Genomic DNA, 19,347 nt, shown 5'->3' with positions numbered 1-19,347 from the left:
TGCTAGGTTTATGAGTGACCACGTGTCAAATTAACTGCTACGCAGCTGTTGCTTTACCGATTTTGATGCCAAGGTGGAGCATCATATTTCTTCAAAGAAAGATATCTGTTGGTATCTCTGAAAAATTATGCACCTGCTCTCCCCAGAAGAACATTCAGTGACTAGGATCACATGAGGAACCTTCTTGTCTCATGGTAGGGTCCATGATGTTCGTAATAAGGTTCATAAGTTCAGAGATCCTTGAAAGACAAGATCTTCTGAATTTCCCCTGGGGAAGTACCTTCTGGGGACAATTGACTTCTATGCAATGCATTGAATAAAATCTTTGAAATGTTTGCAGTACAAAAAATGCCCATAACTATAATTTAACCAACTGTCTGCATACTGGGCTGGGTTTCCCTATGGAATAGCCAAACCTATGACTTCTACTGACTCCTGTGTGTAATGTCCACATGTCCTTTCTATTTATTAAATCAGAATGTAATACAGAGACCCAGCAGAGAATATTTCCTTCTTTTCTTAGAATGAACTAAAGTGAACTCCAAGTTGAGAAAAATGTCTTATTTCTTGAGGAAGTATCCACTGCAGCTCTGCCTCTCAATTGATCTGCAGACCATCCCTGGCTTTTGATGAAGCCTTTGTCTTCACCTCGCCACTCTAAAAAAAAAAGACAAACCCCAAATTTACAATATTTTTAAAGAAAATATTTATTTTCTATGGTTGCTAGAGATGAGGTTGTGAAATCTTTCTTTTCAGCCTTCCCAAGTTGGTAGATCATGAATGGAAAAAACCTAGAAGAGAAAGATATTACATCCTTCCAGACACGTACAATCTCTTGGAAGTGTTCTCAGCCATTTGAACCTAAGGACCACACTCAATGTGCAACATCTCTTGTGTCCTCCTTCTTAACTCTTCTCACCAAGAAGTCAATATATTTTAATGTGTAACCACGGATCAGCAGTAGGCCACTGACCTATGATCTTCTGATTAATTCTTTGTGAATATCAGGTTGCCAAGTTAAATGCGGGCCAAAAAGCCAGGAAACGGAAAGAGTAAACTTATGGTTAGGGTGCTGACCTAGGACAAAAGAAATCTGGAGTTCGTTTCTATCTTTGTCCCAGACTCTGTGATCTTCCATATGTCTTCTGCTCAGTTGTACCTCTGACTTGTCACCCTCGTGAGAAGAAAGCAATTTTACAGTTGCTATATCTTACTCCTCATTTCACAAGGATGCTGTGAAGTTAATTAACAAAGGAGAGAGAGGTGTGTTAATGGTGAAGTGGTAACACTGCACAGTTCAATTTTGCTTCTGTTTTAATTTTGTCTTGCCACTTTTGTTCTGTTTTTCTTCAGCTCTTGCTATTTTGTCTGTCTATATCCTACTGTGGATATAGATCCCCTGGTTTACACAGCTGTCAATATGCTGAGTGTGTGATTCATGGGGTTCTGCCTGGCAGATTTTTGAAGGTCTCCCAATGACACCTTTATTGACTTTTATGACAGGGTTAGAAGTTTTTATTTCATTTTAGGATTAGAAAAGTGGCACTTCCATGTTAGATGTACACCAGTTTTGAAGAGAAAATGAAGACAATGTATAGAATTGATCTTAGAATGATCCATCTTCTGTCATCTGCTCTTTAAGCTGAAGGAAAAGTCCAGTGATTTACTTGAATTTTACAGGAAAATGAGAATCTAACTATGTGTTTTGAACTTTTTTTTCCCCATTATTTTCTTGTTTAGTTTGCTCTTATTTCCATTAATGTAGACCACAACACAGAGTTTGAAATAAAATATGTGATTATAGGCCACAGCTGTTTGCAAGTTGGAGAAAATATTTGTAAACTTAGAGCTGCTTACGGAGTGCAGGAGGAAAGAAAGCAGTTAAACTTGAGTAGATTGCTTAAAAACGTCACTGAGGGTTTATTCCTTTATCCGCTTCTGATGACTCTCTGGAATCAGGTAATACTGAGTTGTTCTGTCTCTGCATATTTCCATATACCTGCAGATCCCTTAATTCTCCATTTTAGGTTTCTTTCTTTTCAGATAAATTCAGCTAGATATGGCAAAATCCCTGTATTAGTTGTTCCCACTCGGAGGAAATATATCATCTAGCAATTAAGGTTTTCTACTTTGTAATTTCGTAGCTGTCTCTGTTCAGCCATCTGAGGATCTACATGGGATGTAGATATAATTTGGGCACAGAACATATACATGATGTTTAGGTGATTCTGTGGGGTAGTGAGACTCAATATAACGCAAGTGAGGTGAATCTTGGGATGCTATGCAACAAATTCAGCTATACGTGCAAATGGCAAGCATGTAATGAAAGGGTTTTTTTTAAAAAAAAACAGCCTTCATGATCATGGAGGGATCACTAACCTAGAGCTGGCATGATCTGATAAATCCATGCGATGCTCGTGTGCCAGGAAGACATCCTTGCTCAAATATAGAAATGGGATAACTCTGATGATATCCACAAGCTAATAAAGGAATCTATCTGGGTGTGTTTATACTTCCCTAGCTCACCCCTATATTTTTAATGGATAATACACTTTAGGACAATGGGAGTAGCTTTATTCTTCATCACCCCAGTAGTCTGTCTGCAGCAGCTGGGATCTGCCTGTGCTCTGAATCTTCTGATGTGGCATTTCCTTTTGTCCATTTGATCTGGACATGCCATGTGCCCATGTAAGTCCTGCTTTGAGACCCTCCAGGAAGGACAGAAGCAGTGCTGGGGCCTCGCTCTGTGGCCTTTGTGTGGCTCTGAAAACTTCCATTAAGAAGTAAATACAAGTAAATTCAAAATTCTATCCTTTTTACTAAATTCTGCCTAAACTTTTTGCTTTGGTATGGCCCAGAAAACGTTCCTAATTTTCTTGCAGAATTTATATCAATTATTTGAGGAATGAATGATGGAGTTTTTGGAGGGATTTTTCTAGTGCTATGTCCTATGAGCTTGCAATATTCAATATTTTCGGAACTTTCTAAGCCAAGCTGTCATATGTTAATGCACTTCCTCACAGGTACAACTGTACAACAGTACAACAACACATTCAAGTTTTTGTCCACAAAACTATTGACCAAGGAAGCAATAGATCACTCCACCCAAAGTGTAAAACTACTCCAGAAAATGTAGGCTGAGCCTAAGGGAAGCTGCCTTGGAAGCTATAGCCTGTACCCCTCGAAGTTCAGATATCTGTAAAGTAGATGGGTGGCAGCAGAAATGCATGGCATAAACAGATCGGCGTGGTTTACACGTCACCACCAGCTTCTCATTGTGTTGAAGCCGGGAATGCAGCCAGCCTGTGGGTATGCAGTATTATTTTTATCCCTTTCAGTGGCACAACCAGGTTTGGCCTTGCTACAAGGAATGTGATGGGCTTTTCTTCCCCAGGGCTTAATGCCAGCAGCTGAAGCCTACCCATTTTCCCACTGTGGTGCCCGTATCCTTCAGTCCAGCGCACTTGCAGAGCGTGCCTGCTTGGCAGCTATTTCACTGGCCTGGGCTCTCTGCCTCTGCTATTTTTTTTATTATATTTACACGTTGCTTGCAATTTTAACTGAGCTTTGAAGCACAGTGATTGTCATTTAATATTTATTCATATGGTGTCCAGCAGAGTGACCCAAGCAAGAAATAAATGAGGCATTGATGTAATTCAAGTAAATAATAATAGAATAAGTACTGAAAAGCAAAAAAAAAAAAAGGCATTTGTAGAAATATGTAGCTGCCTGTGTGCTATGTAACCTCTGTTTACTCATAGTCTGTGTCAGTATATGACTTCAAAAAATTTTTTTAGGAAAAAATTTTTTACAATGAGGGTTGCAGACCACTGGAACAGGTTGCCTGGAGAGGTGGTAGATGCGCCATCCCTGGAAACGTTCAAGGCCAGGTTGGATGAGGTTCTGGGCAACCTGATCTAGTTGGGGATGTCCCTGCTCCTTGCAGGGGGGTTGAACTGGATGACATTTGAGGGTCCCTTCCAGCCCTAACCATTCTATGATTCTATGCTTCTATGATTCTCTGCTTCAGTGCTTACAGTACCTGCTTGCCCTCTCTTGCTTGGCAGTATCTGCTTTCATGTGTAGATTCAGACTGGACATAAGGAAAAATTTTTTTACTATGAGAGTGGCAGAACATTGGAACAGGTTTCCCAGAGAGGTGGTGGATGCCCCATCCCTGGAAACATTCAAGGCCAGGCTGGACGGGGATCTGAGCAACCTGATCTGGTTGGAGATGTCCCTGCTCCTTGCAGGGGGTTGGACTAGATGACCTTTGAAGGTCCCTTCCAACCCTAACCATTCTATTATTCTATGACTGCACTTCACAACCATATTGCAAGAAGAGTCCTCTGGTTATTTTAGATCAGATGGCAGCTTGCCAAATCTAGGCTCTTTCGACAAATATTTTGTCAACGGTGAGCTAATGAACATGTTTATTCTCTTGTTAACTTTGGTGGAAATCCTCGATTAAAGGCCACTGGCTGTACAGCACAGAGGATGAAACTAAACAGCGCTGGCTGGCTTTCCAGTGGAAAAGGACAGCATGCTCATGAGCTTGAAAAGGGGAAAGTACTCCGGAAAATCTGCTGCCTTCCTCTTGAGCTTAATTACTGAAGCTGTAACCTCCCCAGCAAGGACTCCTCTTGTACAACGTCATTTCAGGCCCCTGTGATTTTTTTTCTTTGGCCAAGTTTTTTCTGTTCTTTAATTGCAACTTTCCCTGGCTTTAGAAAGTGGTTTCCAGGATAGATGTGCTGGCAGAGCTCCTAAATCCACAAGTGCTGGAGAGAGAGGCGAGCTCTTTTGCTAACCCAGCTGACCTGACTGGAGGGGCTGAGGCGAGAGAACAGACACCTTTTGGGTACACCAGCACTTCCCTAGGCCTTAGCGTCATGCTGAGCACAGCGCCTGGGATTTTGCCTTATTAAAAGAAGATCAGTGGACAAATGAAAAGAAAAGGTGATTGTTCTGCAATGCAGTTCATGAAGTTGATTAGTTTAAAAACAAAAAAAAAAAAAGAAAGAAAAAAAAATGCTTAGTGAAGTAAATTGCTCTGGCAACATGACTTCATTCCAGTTAGCTGCATTCTCGGTGGGGGTTTTGGCAGCCAGCTGTGAGTTAAGGCTGCAAGCTGTGGGTTGCTTTTCCATCCCTGCCTGTCACAGCTACTTTGGCACTGTGCAAGCACAGCAGCACCGATGCCGTTCTGTTTCCTGCTCTCTTCCACTGCTCACTCCTGCAGGTTATGCAGTTTGCTTCATGAGCACGAGAGATTTAGCACAGACTATGCAATCTCTTGTGCTTTTATTGAGGTGCAAACAGCTGCTGAACTTACCCTCAGCCTAACGAGCTTTTCTGCATAGTGAGGGACGCAAAGCAGCTGGCCAGGGTTAATGGGGAGTTGTTGGAAAAAGGGGAGAAGTAGGAGCCCTTTCCATTCCCCAGCCTGATGGGGTTTAGCGATGGCTCCCCAGGAGACGTTAAACCGACATCTAAAGTCTAGGTTGCTGCTGTGCAGTTTTCTTCTTGGAGAGGAACTAGTAAAGCTGGTGGACGCTCAAGGATTTCCACTGCAGACTGGGAAAACCCACTAGCTTTATTTACAGTAAAGGATCAGCTAGCTCTGTGCCAGGCTGTCTGATGTGGTGCTGGGCTTTGTGGATCACATATGAGCATGATGCACCCCTGAAGCTCCTCTCCCCTGCTTTTTGACTCCGGAGATCTGTTAAGAGTCAAAAGGACAAAAATAACACTGTTTTAGTTAATAAATAAAAAATGCAAAAGGAAAAGCCTTTGTCTCTTCCTGGGATGTTATTGACTTAGAAGGCAAGTTACCATTTGCATCTGGGAAGAGAAGTAACCTTATTTTTGGAGGTTTTCAACACCAAATTGGATAAGTCCTGAAAAACTTGGTGTGAATTCACTGTTGGTGGTGCTTTGAGTGGGAGGTTGGACTAGAAACCTTGCGAGGTCCTGTCCAGCGTGAATGGCTCTATGAGCACTGTGCATTAAACTTATTGGCTGATGCTAGGATTAATTATTTAAATGTACCAAGGAGTTACTACTCCATGGAGGAAAAAAAAGGCAAGTGAAGAAGCTAATTAACCGTGTTCCTTTATTTTGCGTAGAAAAGACACAAATCATTCTCCTACCTGTGCTACACACTTTGCCATGGAACAGCAGTTCCTTCAAGTTATATTGACCTCTTAGAGCAAATGATTCCCTTAAAAATCAGATTTGCTATTGATGGGTTTTCTCATTAGGGAGCCATTCAAATACAGCAGATCTGATTTTTACCACTAGCTGCATTGCAAATTCTAGACAGAGTGCTTCATGAAGGTTCAGTTAGCAAGAAATGTGATTATAAAAATATCTGATGGCTGTATATTTGCATATACAACACAAACACTTTCCAGATACTATCTTTCATTAACCTTTAAGTGCCAAATATACCTATAAATAAATAAGGCCGGATTTTGTCACTCTGTCTGACATTGACTGGAACCTTGCCCTGGGAATGAATCCATCTAAGTCTGCTGGACTACTCATGCAGGGAAAAAATGTCACATATAAGACTGAGTGTGGCAGAATTTGGCCTGAATTTATCTGCATATTTAGACTGTTCTTGTGTATATACAGGCAATTTAGAAATATATGCATCAATGGCTTAATCACTTTAATGCTCTTTCGACAGAATTCTTCTGTGTTATTAGATTTTTACAAAAGCAGATGCAGAAGAAGCTCTCAGTCGCTTAGATCTGCTTTGTGACATGGCGTTTGCCAGCACTGCTAGTGGTTTTATATCCCATGTATGGATGACCACTGTTTCTATGCTTCAGATACTTCTGTTTAACAAGGATAGGTCTCTAATCTTGTTTTTGGAAAAAAAGACTGGTTCTGGATGGTATTTACAAAAAGGAGGAGAGGAAGGGTTCAGCCAGAGGAAGACACTTGAATAGAAAACTGAAAGTGAACCGGTTCAAATATGAGCAGGTTACAGGTGACTGAGAGCAGCATTCTTACAGTGAGGTGGAGAAGTTGGCCTCAACTCTCAACAGATGATAACTATGCAAACTAAAACACACAAATATACCACAGAATGGTATGGCATTTCGTATGAGGTATTTTTTCCATTGATGTTGTAGGGTGAAGAAGGCCCCCCTGGCTTTCCTGGACTGAAAGGGGATAAAGGAGAAAAAGTAAGTCTAATTCTTTATTAATTATACTGTAAAAAGTTTCAGAGTCTATAAAGCTATTGTGGAAGGGTAATGAGAACAAGCCCTCTTCTAAGTATTTTGTTTTACCTCTGTGTTTTCTTGTTTTGTGTTTGCAAGGTGCTAAGGAAAGGAGGCTACTCTGTTGTTCTGTTTTTTGGCAAAGCGCACCTTAAAATCTTTAAACTTATTGATGATTTGACAAATGTTTGGGGATCTCAAGGGAATGAACTTTGTCTAAAGTTTTTAAAACTCCAAAGCAGAATAGAAGAATGAAACAAAATAGATGTTTAGTGCTAACGCATAAATAATTTTTGGACTGAGATGACTTTTAGCTACTTACTGTGGCAGCCTTTTAAAAAACAAACAACTATCCTGCATCGAGCTTGCTCTATCAACTAGTATTTATTTTGGACACATTTGTCAGAAATGCCTTAAACATCATTTGCAGAAAAGATTTTAAGAATTTAGGCCTTTTCCACCTTTTGTAAAATAGCAAATGTTCAGGATTGCAAGGCAAAATCCCTTTCCAAGTAATACACAGCAAACCAGCTCGGTATGGTGTGGCAGTTTGCAGTGCCCATGGCTGTTTCTCATTTGAGCCATTTTTTTACAACGCACTGTCGTAGTTCAGCCCTGATCAGGACCAAACTAAGCAGTCTCTCACTCCTCCCACCCTCCGAGAGAATAGGGGGAGATGATATAAGGAAAAACGGCTCGAGGTTTGAGATAAGAACAGGGAGAAATCCTTAAAGTTACCGTCATGGGCAAAACAGACTCGACTTGGGGAAAACTATTCCTTTATTTCTAAAACTAGCAGGAGAATGAGACAGGGAACAAGACAACCTCACCCCCACCCCTCCCTCTTCCCGGGCTTAACATCATCACTACTAACTTCCTCGCCCCGAGCGGCACGGGGGGAAGAGGGAATGGGGGTCGCGGTCAGTTCATCACGCATTGTTTTATGCCGCTGCTTCATCTCTGGGGGAAGAACTCCTCACATTCCTTCCCTGCTCCAGTGTGGGGTCCCTCCCACGGGCCACAGTCCTTCGTGAAACTGCTCCGGCATGGGTCATCTTTTCCACAGAGTGCAGTCCCTCTAGAACAGCTGTCCCAGCGGGCCCTCCATGGGCCACAGCTGCCTTCAGGCATCCACCTGCTCTGGCGTGGGGTCCTCCACGGGCTGCAGGTGGATTTCTGTCCCTCCGTGGACCTCCATGGGCTGCAGGGGGACAGCCTGCTCCACCATGGTTGTCAGCACAGGCTGCAGGGGAATCTTGGCCAGGAGCCGCATTACTCCTCCCCCTCCTTCTGAACTGACCTTGGCATCTGCAGCCGTTCCTCTCACAAGAAAAATTCTTCACAACAGGCTGGCAGATGCCTCTCAGGATCTTTTTACATCTCATTCACATCTCATCTCCTCTCCACTTCTTGCAGCCAGGCTGGGCTGAGTCGGGCCCAGTCGGCTGCCCGGCGGGAGGCCAGAGGGTGAGGCCTGCAAGGTCCACAGGGCTCGCACCTCCCCCTCTCTGCCCTTGCTCAGCTGCTTCACATCTTCTCCTCTTTTTTCTCTGTTTTCCCCTACTTAAATACGTTATTGCAGAGGCGTTATCATGGGACATTCTGCTACCAATTGGCTTGGCCTTGGCCAGCAGCGGGTCTGCCCTAGGCCCAACCGAGTCCACTGAACAAAGGGGAGCAACTTCCAGCAGTTTCCTACAGAAGCTACCACCTTCGGCCCCCACTCACTAAACAAAACCAGAACACACACTTAAAAAGAAAGTGCTACAGTACCCAGAACAAAAAGCCCTGAGCCAGTTCCTCACCTCACATTGGCTTGCCTGTTGTGTATCTGTTGTCTTTCCATTCTCCATTTCTTATTTAAATTGCCAGCTGCATGCAGCAAAACTTACCTTTCTCCCACATTTGCTGCAGTCCCCATCAGCTGTGGTGCTGCCAGCCACAACAGACTTACTTCCGTTCATCCTGGTGCATAGGGAGATTTAAAAAGTGGTGACTAGTTGACTTAGTTTTCTGTTTCTTTGTTTTCTGTGTCTTTGCACGTTCACAGCTCTAAGACTCCCTTCTCAGTGACCAGGGCAGTTCCTGAGGGCTGCTTGAGTTTTTTAAGACTTCTTTTCTATTTGCTTTGAGGCTCATTACTTATGTGGATTATAGCTGTGTCTAGAGACTTCTGAGCTTTGGGATGGATGCTGTACAAGCATGGAATAAAAAAAAAAAAAGTAGTGACAAAACAGCAGGCTTTTGAGACAATGGAATTGTGGACAGCGAGACTGAGGGGAGATGACATTAAGATGACTCAATGGTTACATGTCTAATTAGCTGCAGAGCTTTTATATTAATTTATTCTTAAGTGAGTTAAGTGGCCAAGAGTGCCTAGTTGCTCATTAACAGCTCATCAATTGGCCATAGTGTGTTAATGTCAGCCACAGCTCCTCCAGAGACTGTAAATAATAAATGTTTGAGTTGAAATGATTCTCTTTATTCTTTATTCTTGGCTTGCTGCATTACTCATGTCCTTACACTTGCAACGGGTGTTAATATTGTGCTGATGATAATATTATTGTTGTTACAGGGGTCCCTGGGCTCACCTGGCCCCCCTGGGAAGGATGGAGCGAAAGGAGAAGCTGTAAGCCTTTTCGTTCCTCCCATGTAATCCCTGCCTTTCAGTCCAAGGCAGGCAGTGGAAATCAATCTGTATTGGTGGAACATGTCTTGGGGATTTGTACGGCCATTTTAGGAGCAGCAGAAACAAATGGCAGGAGGTTAACAGCCCCAGCACTCTCCCTCGCACGTTTGCTGCGATGGCAGGTGTTGTATGGATTAGCCATCCTGAGATACTCCTGAGGCAGCTCTGTTACCATTCATTAAGACGAGAAAGGGCGCAGTTGTGGCAGCCTGCATTTTGGGACTCACTGCTGCAGCTGTGTTGGTTAATAACTGTAGCGGCAGAGCTTGGCCATTTGTTTTATGTCTGGCAAAGAGTTGTCGGCTAGTGGAGATGGCAGGGGGTGTAGGCGACCATCCTGTGCTTGCACAACGGACAGGTGTCAGAGAAATGGATGTATATCAGTCACAGAAGCAAGGACCTGAAATCCTTGTGTGCTGCTAAAAGCTAAGAGTGAAGAAGGAGGTGCAGGGTGAGCTCAAAGAAGGATGAAGCGTACCGGATATTGTCTTTAAGAGGACTACAATTGAGAAATAAAACTGCAAACACATTTTCCAGCATCTTATGTAAGTGTGTTTTAGACCTTTCCCTCCTTTCCCCTGCTTGATCACCATCCCTTTGAATTATCTTCATCCCAATGGTGGACTTTTATCGTCTCATTCACTGCCCTTTTTATGGCAGTCATTTGGTGGCAAGTGGAGGAACTTGGGGAAAGGATTCTTTGGAAGGACAGGCATACACAAAAAGTAGTGGTACGCAGCAGAAAAGCTCTTTTTTTTCCCTGTTAATTACCTCTTGTCCCTGCTTTGTGCCACACTTGTCCCACTTCAGAAAAGATTGTGATAGTTTTCCAGTATAACTTACAGAACTGATGCAACTTCATCATATCACATGTGGCACAGTCTGAGATCAGACAGTAATGTACTTGGACTTGCAGAATTTCTTAGAGGATGTGTTTATTGCACTTGAAAGGTCACTGTTCAAGAACAAATGCATTATATTGTCTCCAAAGAATCCATGTTTGTAGATTGTAGTCGGTGCAACCTGTTCACAACTTAGGGAACTCACTTATTGCTACTCTAGGTGGTTGTGTTTGAAGAGCAGATTAATAGCTGCTTCAGTTTTTGGTTTGTCTCTTTCTGCTGTTATTTTTGTGAAGAAAGCACACCACAAACTTTCAGATCTCTGGATAATTGTACTCAGGACTAGATGTCGGATAAAACTTCTGTTTCTAAAGCCGTATGTAATGACTGTTTTGAGCCATCCTAGCCTTTATAGATAAAAGATTAGCATTTACCATCAATATTGCTGTTACTTGCAGGGTGAACCAGGACAGCCAGGAGCATTTGGACTGCCTGGGCCAGCAGGTCCAAAGGTAAGCTTTCCACATCTTTGCATGAACAGGTACATTTTTTTCACTGACTTTTTGTATGTCTGGATTGCTTGAATTACTTTTTGTTTATGACTTTTGATATTCCCACTGGTGAATGAAGAAGCTCAAAATGCTCATTTTCATCAAGGGTCTGTTAAGATATCAGCAATTAGACAAAGTAGGTAAAGAGAAGAAATACCTTTTTTTTCAATTAACAGCATAGATGGAGAAGGTGAAGAGAGCGTGTTTTGGGGCACATAAGCCCATGTCTTCAGTAAGCCTTCCCAGCTCTCATAAAGATGCAGGTGAGAATTACTATCCCTATTCTACAACTGGAAAAAAAAATGTTCATGGAGAGGTCCTGGATGTTTCTGCCTATTTTGGGAGCTCCAGTTTTGCACCAGTAGACAGTGGCAAATTGATATAGAACTTGAGCCAATGCTTATATCACTGGATATCTGATGAGACTCAGCTGAACATCAAAAATATGCATAAATTTCAAAGCTCTTCTCGTGAGCAATTCTTTACGCTCCTTTCAAGGTCTCAGCTCTCCTTGCCTTGTTCCCTGGTTACTGAGGGGATAACAGCCCATCAGCTGGTTTCAGTCTTGTTGCTATGACTTAAAAAGAAGATAATGGATTAGGTTGACAGGTGGTTTTTTTAGGGACATCATGCACACCAAATTCAGCTCAGCATATGATAGGTGCTGCAAGGATGGATTGATTGAGTGCCCAAATTTACTTCACCCAGTTCTACTCCTGTACAAACAAGGATCTTTGAGCATTACATCCTTCTGGAAGAGCCATATCTGGTCATCCAGTCCTCCCACTTTGTTCACTGATACCTTTTTCCTCAAATAGGAGGTAGGTACCTGAACACCTTTCCAGATGTAGTCCTGATTTTACTTGGCTCTATCAGAGAGGACTCTATGAAACAGTTCATTTATATAGGTCCTTCTGGGTTCCTCAGTTATGGAAAGGTGCTTTCTCCAAAACTTTTTTTTATTCATAGAGGGAAGTGTCATCGTTTCCTAAAGTCTCATCAGGAGAGTATCAGAACCAATGGTGTGTTGGTGGATTAGGGGAAATTCTTGGCAGCCGTCCCACAGTTCTCTGTGGGAGCCATATTGCCTTCAGCAACATGAAGGGGTTGATTGTGGGAGCTGCACAGCAGCACGTTCAGCAGGGGATAAATGAGAGCTGCAAAGCAGGGCTGGGCTGAGCTGAGTGTAGGCACTCTGGATACTGTTTTGTCCTTCAGTCGTGTTTGGGAGTGGATGAAATGAACTGAATCCATCATCCACAAATACCTGTCAGCTGCATCTCTCCTATCATACAAATAAATACATATTTTTCTCTCTCTCCTGCATGTTTCCTATACTGGAATTACAAACCGGTAGGCTGTATAATGTTTCTTGTGGTATGATGTTCTTCACCCTTGTTTTGCAAAGCTTTTACAAACCAAGCTAAACTGAGCCATTTACCTCTACCACCAGGAGGGTTTGATCCTCCAAAATGCTTCGTATTTCCCATCAGGATCATCAGGCACATATAGTTCAGCCAAGTAATGAGGCAGTGCTGGATAGAAGTTCAGCACCATGGACTGGGCAGGATCAGTGCCAGTGGCGCTGGACCTAAAGACAAGCGACTAGGCCATGCCAAGTGCTCCCAGGGAAGAGGTGAGCTTGGCTAACCCCAGCCTCTCAGCTACAGTGGCTAAATATAAAATGGTCGTGTGCTTTCACAGTGACTTTTATTTACCTCAACAGATGTGCTGGCTATATGCAGTGTCCTTGAGCTGGATTCTGGCCTGAGCTATTTTAAGAAACAATCCTGACTTTGCTGACAGGACTTTAAAATCTAAAATGTGAATCCACACTCCTTCACTCCTCAGCGTAAGGCCCAACCACCACCTCGCTGGTGTGGAACAGAGCGTGTAGAGATGGGCAGAGTTGGCAATCAGAGAGGTCACATTTCCAATTACTGTTGTAATGATTGGTTTTTGCCAGATCACTTATTTTTATTTAAAATCATCAGCATCAGTAGAGTGGCTGTGGGGGCTACCCCAGGCTCCACAGAGAGCTACCTTGCAGTTTCTCTGGTCAGTTGGGACGCACTCTTTCCCAGCTCAAACCACGTTCATTTACATTGAGCAGGCAAGCACAATGCATGCTCAGCAGCTCTACGTGGACCCCAGGAAATTCAGCCCCTGGCTTGTCTGAGGGGTTTCCAGTCTTTTCTCTCAGTGGGAATTGCCAGGACTTTCTTTTAAGGAGGTGCCTTGCAGCTTTTACAGACCTCATTAATTGTGTGAAGCTTCCAGTAACACAGATAAGGGTCCTGCAGACTTCTGGTAATAGGAATGCAGTCCACAGAGGTGCTGTAATGGATGATGAGCCTGTTAGGGTCCATGTGTGGGTTACAGGAATGAAATGGCCTCAGTATGTCATCTCTGATTTTACTGCTTTTCCTCCTCAGTGAAGTCTCCAGGGAAGATTGTTCCTAGCCAAGTGTCTTCATTGTAAAAATGTATAGGTTTTCTGGTGTTTGTTTGTTTTGTTTTCTTTTTTTTTTTCCTTTTTCATCAAACGTGATGGGTAAACTTCATTGCTCACCAAGAAGGATGTATGATCTTGCTGGCTACGAGCTAGTGGAAGCAAATAAGAGCTCTCAAAGTCAGTCTTCTGCTAATCAGTGTTGGGACTTCTGGTTATAGATAATGCCACAGTGGTCTGAGATGGCCAGAAATATCTGCTGGTCAGTGGAGAAGGTTCACACATAAATATGTGGCACCTGACAGGTTAATTTAAATGGAGTAAATGTGTCCAGAGAAAAAAAGGCCTCAGATCTCTCCCTGTATGATAGTATAGCAGTGAAACAAAGCTTGAATTTTTGAGACCAGGATCTTTAGCCTGTAAAATCCTGCAGCAAATATTCCACCTTTTCCTTCTTCTTTTTCTGTATCTTTAATAAAAGATTAAAGAGATTTTTCGTGGCTGTCATTGCTATGGCACTGATGTAGCTATAGTATTGCCATCTGAGCTGACAGTTATCTGCTCTTGATAGAAAAAACAGAGGGAGAGGGGGAAAAAAAAATAAATCCTTTGAAATACAAAGTATTAGGTAAGAGTTTCATTTTGACAAATTTCCTCCTCCTTGTTTACTTCAGCTGTTGAAGGTCTCTCACTTCTCTGGTTCACCAGACATGATCTCAGCACAGGCCTTGGGTGGGATCAGCAAGTCTTCTCACCCAGACAAACCCAGTTTCTCCATCTATACCGTTTGCTGAGTGTTATAACTGTTTTTTATGTTATGATACTGAGTTGGACTTTGATAATTTGGACAACTCAGAGTGGGCCCCTGTTTCTGCAGGGGTTTTCCCTAGACTTTGGTAGTAGCATTTTCTTGCAGGCTGAAGGCAGAGATTAAGGGCGTGCCTGCTGCTCTCCCACTGCCATCAGAGGACTTGCACCGCTTCCTGGCCTTGCAGAGGTCCTCAGGTACCTGATGTTGTAGAGATCCCAGAGCCACTTTTACGTGCACCTAAGCCCAGCTCTTGTTAACCTGCTTGTGAATCTCCCCGGCCTGAGTCTGCCACTCAGTTCACTTCTGTACTTGACACAGGCTCTGCCGCTTTACAGCTGGGATGATGAGCTGCTTACAAGCTTCAGGGCATGGTCTTATCTGCTTTAACAAGCCAAGTCCTTGCTGGCAGAGGACTGGTTTTGGCAATGCATTGCTTAATGCGGAGGGGGACTGCTCCAAATGGGATTGCCATTTGGGCTAAGGCAAGTGTGAGCAGTGGTGAGACATGACCAGCCTCCTGGGCACTTGCCCCAAGTTCTGCTAAGAGTTCATTGCTAACACATCTCACTTTTTTTTTGTTTTTGTTTTTTTTTTTTTTGGATAAGAAACATCTATTGAGATGAAATGTAGAAATTATTTTTTAAAAAATGATCTTTTTTGAAGCCTTATCCTCTGCAGCCATCCAATACAGGAGTTAACAAGACGAGAAAGCAGAAAGAAAAGGGAAGTGAGATAAGTAAAATAATCAGCCAAATAGGTGATATAACAGATCTAACCAGTTCTTGTGGCCCAGGCTGTCTCTGTAGGATGGCTCTGAAGGCTGATCCTGCTCAGCTGAAGATCCAGTCCATTTGCAGGCATTGTAAGGCATATAAAAGCACACAGCAAGTGCTCTCAATTTCAGTTTATCATCTTCTCCAGGGAGAGATTCAGTGTGTAACCAGCTGAAGAACTGCTGAAACCTACTTGATCCTTCTGCATTTCTCTCACACTGAAAATAAACATTGGAGAATATAGTTCTGATTTGTTCTTTTCATGTACTCTTCAAAATATATAACACTTTGAAATCTGTGGTTTGTTTATACTGGGACACAGCCTTTGCTGCAGCATTTGGAGCAATGTACCTCTGTGCTTTGTTCCACTGACTTTGTGTTCAAAAGTCAAGACAAAGCTCAGTCACCCTGCACACAAAGGCAGCTAACGACTGCCATTGCCAAAACTTCTGAAATAATCTGTAAAGAAACTTGCATGGGGCAGTTTGTAGGGCAAGACTGAAAGCAGAGGAATAACCTTAATGTCTGAGTACTGGGGACAGAGGAAAACGTTGGGGTGTCACTTTGGATACGTAGCTGGAAAGTCAGACACTGCTGTTTGTTAGGGCTCACACAGCTGAGAGGCCTCAACAGCCCTCTCTGAGCCCAGGACTGCAGGCTACATTTCTGAATAACTGTTTTTATTCTTGTTCTTTTATGTGAAACAGTTTATGGTGTTTTACTGAATCTCATTTCCTTGCCAGGGATCTGAGGGAAAACAAGGTCCTCCAGGAATTAAAGGCTACGTAGGTGCACCGGTAAGTCGTGGTTCTTATTAAATTTTTGACACTCTGGACACTTTCTCCACCTTTTCAGTGTGTTCTGCTCAACTATCTTTTTTATTATTGAGCAGTATAGTGTATGTCTGACCACTTACCTATACTATGTCCAAATAGTGATATTTTCTTGACTTCATTGAGTTTCTTCTGACTTCTCTAAATGAGGACAGATCTTTAGCCAGTGGAGCTATGTCAGAAGAAAGCACTTGATTACCGACATAACACCTGGTGATTTTGTGATGCTCCCACTGTAATGCAATTGCTTTGGTCTGTGTTGATGCACCATTTATATGGTGCTTGAAAACTTCATCATAACACACACAAAAAATACCACCTCTCAGCAAATTTCCAGTCAAATTTTCAAAAATGTCAGGGGGCTTCCTGCTCCTTGAGTCACCTTTTTGGGTGAGACGGAAAGCACTCACTTGTGGTGCACTGTTACTGAAGGTCCTATCCACTTTGGTCATAAGATCGACATTTGGCTGCTGGAGAGGAGCAAGGCAGTAATCATCTACTCAGTCTACATGAGGGCCCCATAGTTGTTAGTGCATTAAAGGAGTCATATTTTTAAACCTTCTGCCATCTGCTTTTGAAAATTGCTCTTTGGAATTTTTGTGTTATTGCTTCATAGTGTGGGAAGCTGTACAGACTCAATTTGGGTCATTAGAGATGGACAGTTTGCTTACAGTCAACAATGGCCTGAAATCTGAAGATCTTAATTACCTAAATCATCCTGTGGGCCAAGTAAACCCAGACATGTAGCTCTCATTAGCTTGAAGGTAACCCTCTACTATAGTGTAAAGTATATTGAAGTTTAAATACAAATGTATTATTAGAATAAGAAGAATTTTAAGCTTTGGCAGTTTTAGAGAGATCACAACTAACTGAGCATATTTGTCTGCCCATAGTCGTTAGTTGGTTGCCCAGTTGCTACAATAAAGGTGAAATACAAGGTGCTTCCTATACCAAGGGAAGGTGGAACCCGTTCCTGCCCCTTGAGTCAATTGCCTGTATTAGTGCGATGTGTTTCATGAAACAAAGCCCCAGCAAATGGTTCTGACATACCTGGAAGAAGATGAATTAGGCAGTCCAGATGAACACTGGTGTTGGATTCACAGCGCAAAAATGTGCTTGGCCCTCCAGGACAGGGATTAGCTAGCATTTGCCAGATCTCAGAGTTACCTGCTGTCTGCCTAGCTGCTGCATCCAAAACCACCAGGAATGGTCATTCTTGCTTGTTTATGCAATACGTTTTTCCATCAGTATTGTCCTCTACCTAAGTCCTCACTGTTTACGAGCAACATGAAAAATGTAGAGCGTTGGTTGTTTTCCAGACCATCTGCAGCTGTGGCGTGTTCCCTGTTCCTCCATACTGTTGTTGGCAGTAGGGCAGTGTATCTGCGGGCAATATAATATTACAGATGTTCTTGGGTCTACAGGTCATCTCTGTTCTGTGAGTGTGCTTAGACCATGCTTGTGGCCAACTTTGAGGACTGGCAACATGGAAAGTGTCTTTGAGTTTCAGAGATAGATTCTGCAGATGTGAGAGTGATTTGGTGACTAACTGGAGGAGATAACTATGCCTCTACTTGGACTGAGTTTTACAGTCTTTTTTTCTCTTTATTTTTAGGGTCTACAAGGAGAAAGAGGAGAAAAGGGAATACGAGGAGACAAGGTATTCCTGCTGCATGCTAGGAAAAGCTAGGTTGCTCTTTGCCTTTGGACCTTGGGTGGGCTGGACTTCCAGGCCAGCAGCTCTGGGAGGTGACTGATGATGGAGTTTCCTCACTGCGGTGCACCTCCTGCTACTGTTTGGGAATGACCTCCCGTGGGAGTGCAGGAGGGCTGTACGGATCTCTGCTGTCTAGTAAGCACACATTTAGGGACTTCTTGTCTGTGTGTAGCTGGGGATGGAGGAGGAGTGGAATGAAGGTGTGCCACTGAGGAGATCTAACAGGGCATGCACGCTATGTGCACAACCTGAGAGTTGTGAATAACCACTGACTGCTGCTGACCACATCTGCGTCCAGCATTTTCCCATCTCACTGCAGTTCCTCAAATTATCCAACTTCCTATGTTTCTGTCTTCTCCCATCACCATAAGCTCAGTTTTTATTGAGGACCAGATAGTTTCTTTATTAAAGGCTTCATCCAAATGGTGCTGCTTCCCAGTTCTCTGCTCTCTCCTGTCTGGGAATAGCTGTTTTACACAGCACAGGACACTCTGGGATTTGAACCACATTTATGGTTCAAGAAAGAGACCAAGTGTCTATTATAGCTAGAATAAGCATCTAAAAGATGAGCTGGGCAGACACAAAGTCCTTATTATTTCAGTTTGCTCATTGTGTTCAGAGAGACCCGAGATGTGCACACACTTCTGCTGCAGACCTGCCAGGCGGTACGCGAGGCTCCCTAGAAATGCCTCAAAAAATGTGTTTTGCTGCCCCTGCCAGGAGAACTGGGTGCTGATCCGCTCCTGCTCTGACAAGCAGTGGGAGATGGACATCACCAGGCTCTCAATCAGACCCAACTCACCCCTTTTCTCATGCAGTCAAAGCCTTGCCAGCTCCGAGTGGCTTGCAGCCCCGAGCAGTGGCCAGTCTTGCTTATGTCTCAAGCTGATGCTGAGATAGGAATATCTCAGTGCCGATCTGGCAGCTTTACCCGTATTCTGACAGCTTTGCCTGTCTTTAACGATACCTGGCTGCATGAGTTTGAGCAAAGGAGGGAGTTATTAGCTTGCTAGCATGGCCTTGTTCCCATTTCTCACTCTCCATCTCCTTCTGGAGAAGAAACCCAGAGATTTACACCAAGCTTTTGCCTACTGGGAAAAATGATCAATAGAACCTTAGCATGAGATATTGTGTTTTGCTTTACCATGTGTTAAGGTGTCTGTTCCCAGAATCCATTTTGTTGTTTATGATGAATTAGCCACGGCCATGTCTCATATTATCTATCCTCGCTCCTGCAGCTACAGCAAAAAGCTGGATTGTGCTTTATCTTCCTTGTGCTTTTGCCTCAGCCCTTTGCAGGGCTGGCTCAGTGTGTTGTGTCTAGCCAGTGCCCCCACTGCTTCTCTGGAGGCGAGGTGTCTAATCTGCTGGAATATTTGGCTCCCGGAAGAAAATCCATCTTTCTGACATCACCGTGATGGGAGAGGAAGCTGGAGCTGTGTGT

The 19,347-nt window shown here is 43.3% G+C and overlaps 1 protein-coding gene across 1 annotated transcript in view; it reads left to right on the top strand.

Annotated features, from left to right (window-relative positions):
* The window catches only part of COL22A1 (collagen type XXII alpha 1 chain), a 201,505-nt gene that overhangs the window by 91,007 nt on the left and 91,151 nt on the right, over window positions 1–19,347 (top strand). Inside the window, exons 12-16 of the mRNA XM_086742654.1 lie at window positions 7,146–7,199; window positions 9,811–9,864; window positions 11,225–11,278; window positions 16,097–16,150; window positions 17,802–17,846. Coding sequence (XP_086598780.1) covers window positions 7,146–7,199; window positions 9,811–9,864; window positions 11,225–11,278; window positions 16,097–16,150; window positions 17,802–17,846 — 261 coding nt within the window. The remainder of the gene's footprint in view (window positions 1–7,145; window positions 7,200–9,810; window positions 9,865–11,224; window positions 11,279–16,096; window positions 16,151–17,801; window positions 17,847–19,347) is intronic.

This window comes from Chlamydotis macqueenii, chromosome 2 (assembly GCF_036417535.1).
Source record: "Chlamydotis macqueenii isolate bChlMac1 chromosome 2, bChlMac1.mat, whole genome shotgun sequence".
Taxonomy (NCBI): domain Eukaryota; kingdom Metazoa; phylum Chordata; class Aves; order Otidiformes; family Otididae; genus Chlamydotis; species Chlamydotis macqueenii.
The sequence above is the reverse complement of the archived record's forward strand: the minus strand, read 5'-3'. Positions and strand labels throughout refer to the sequence as shown.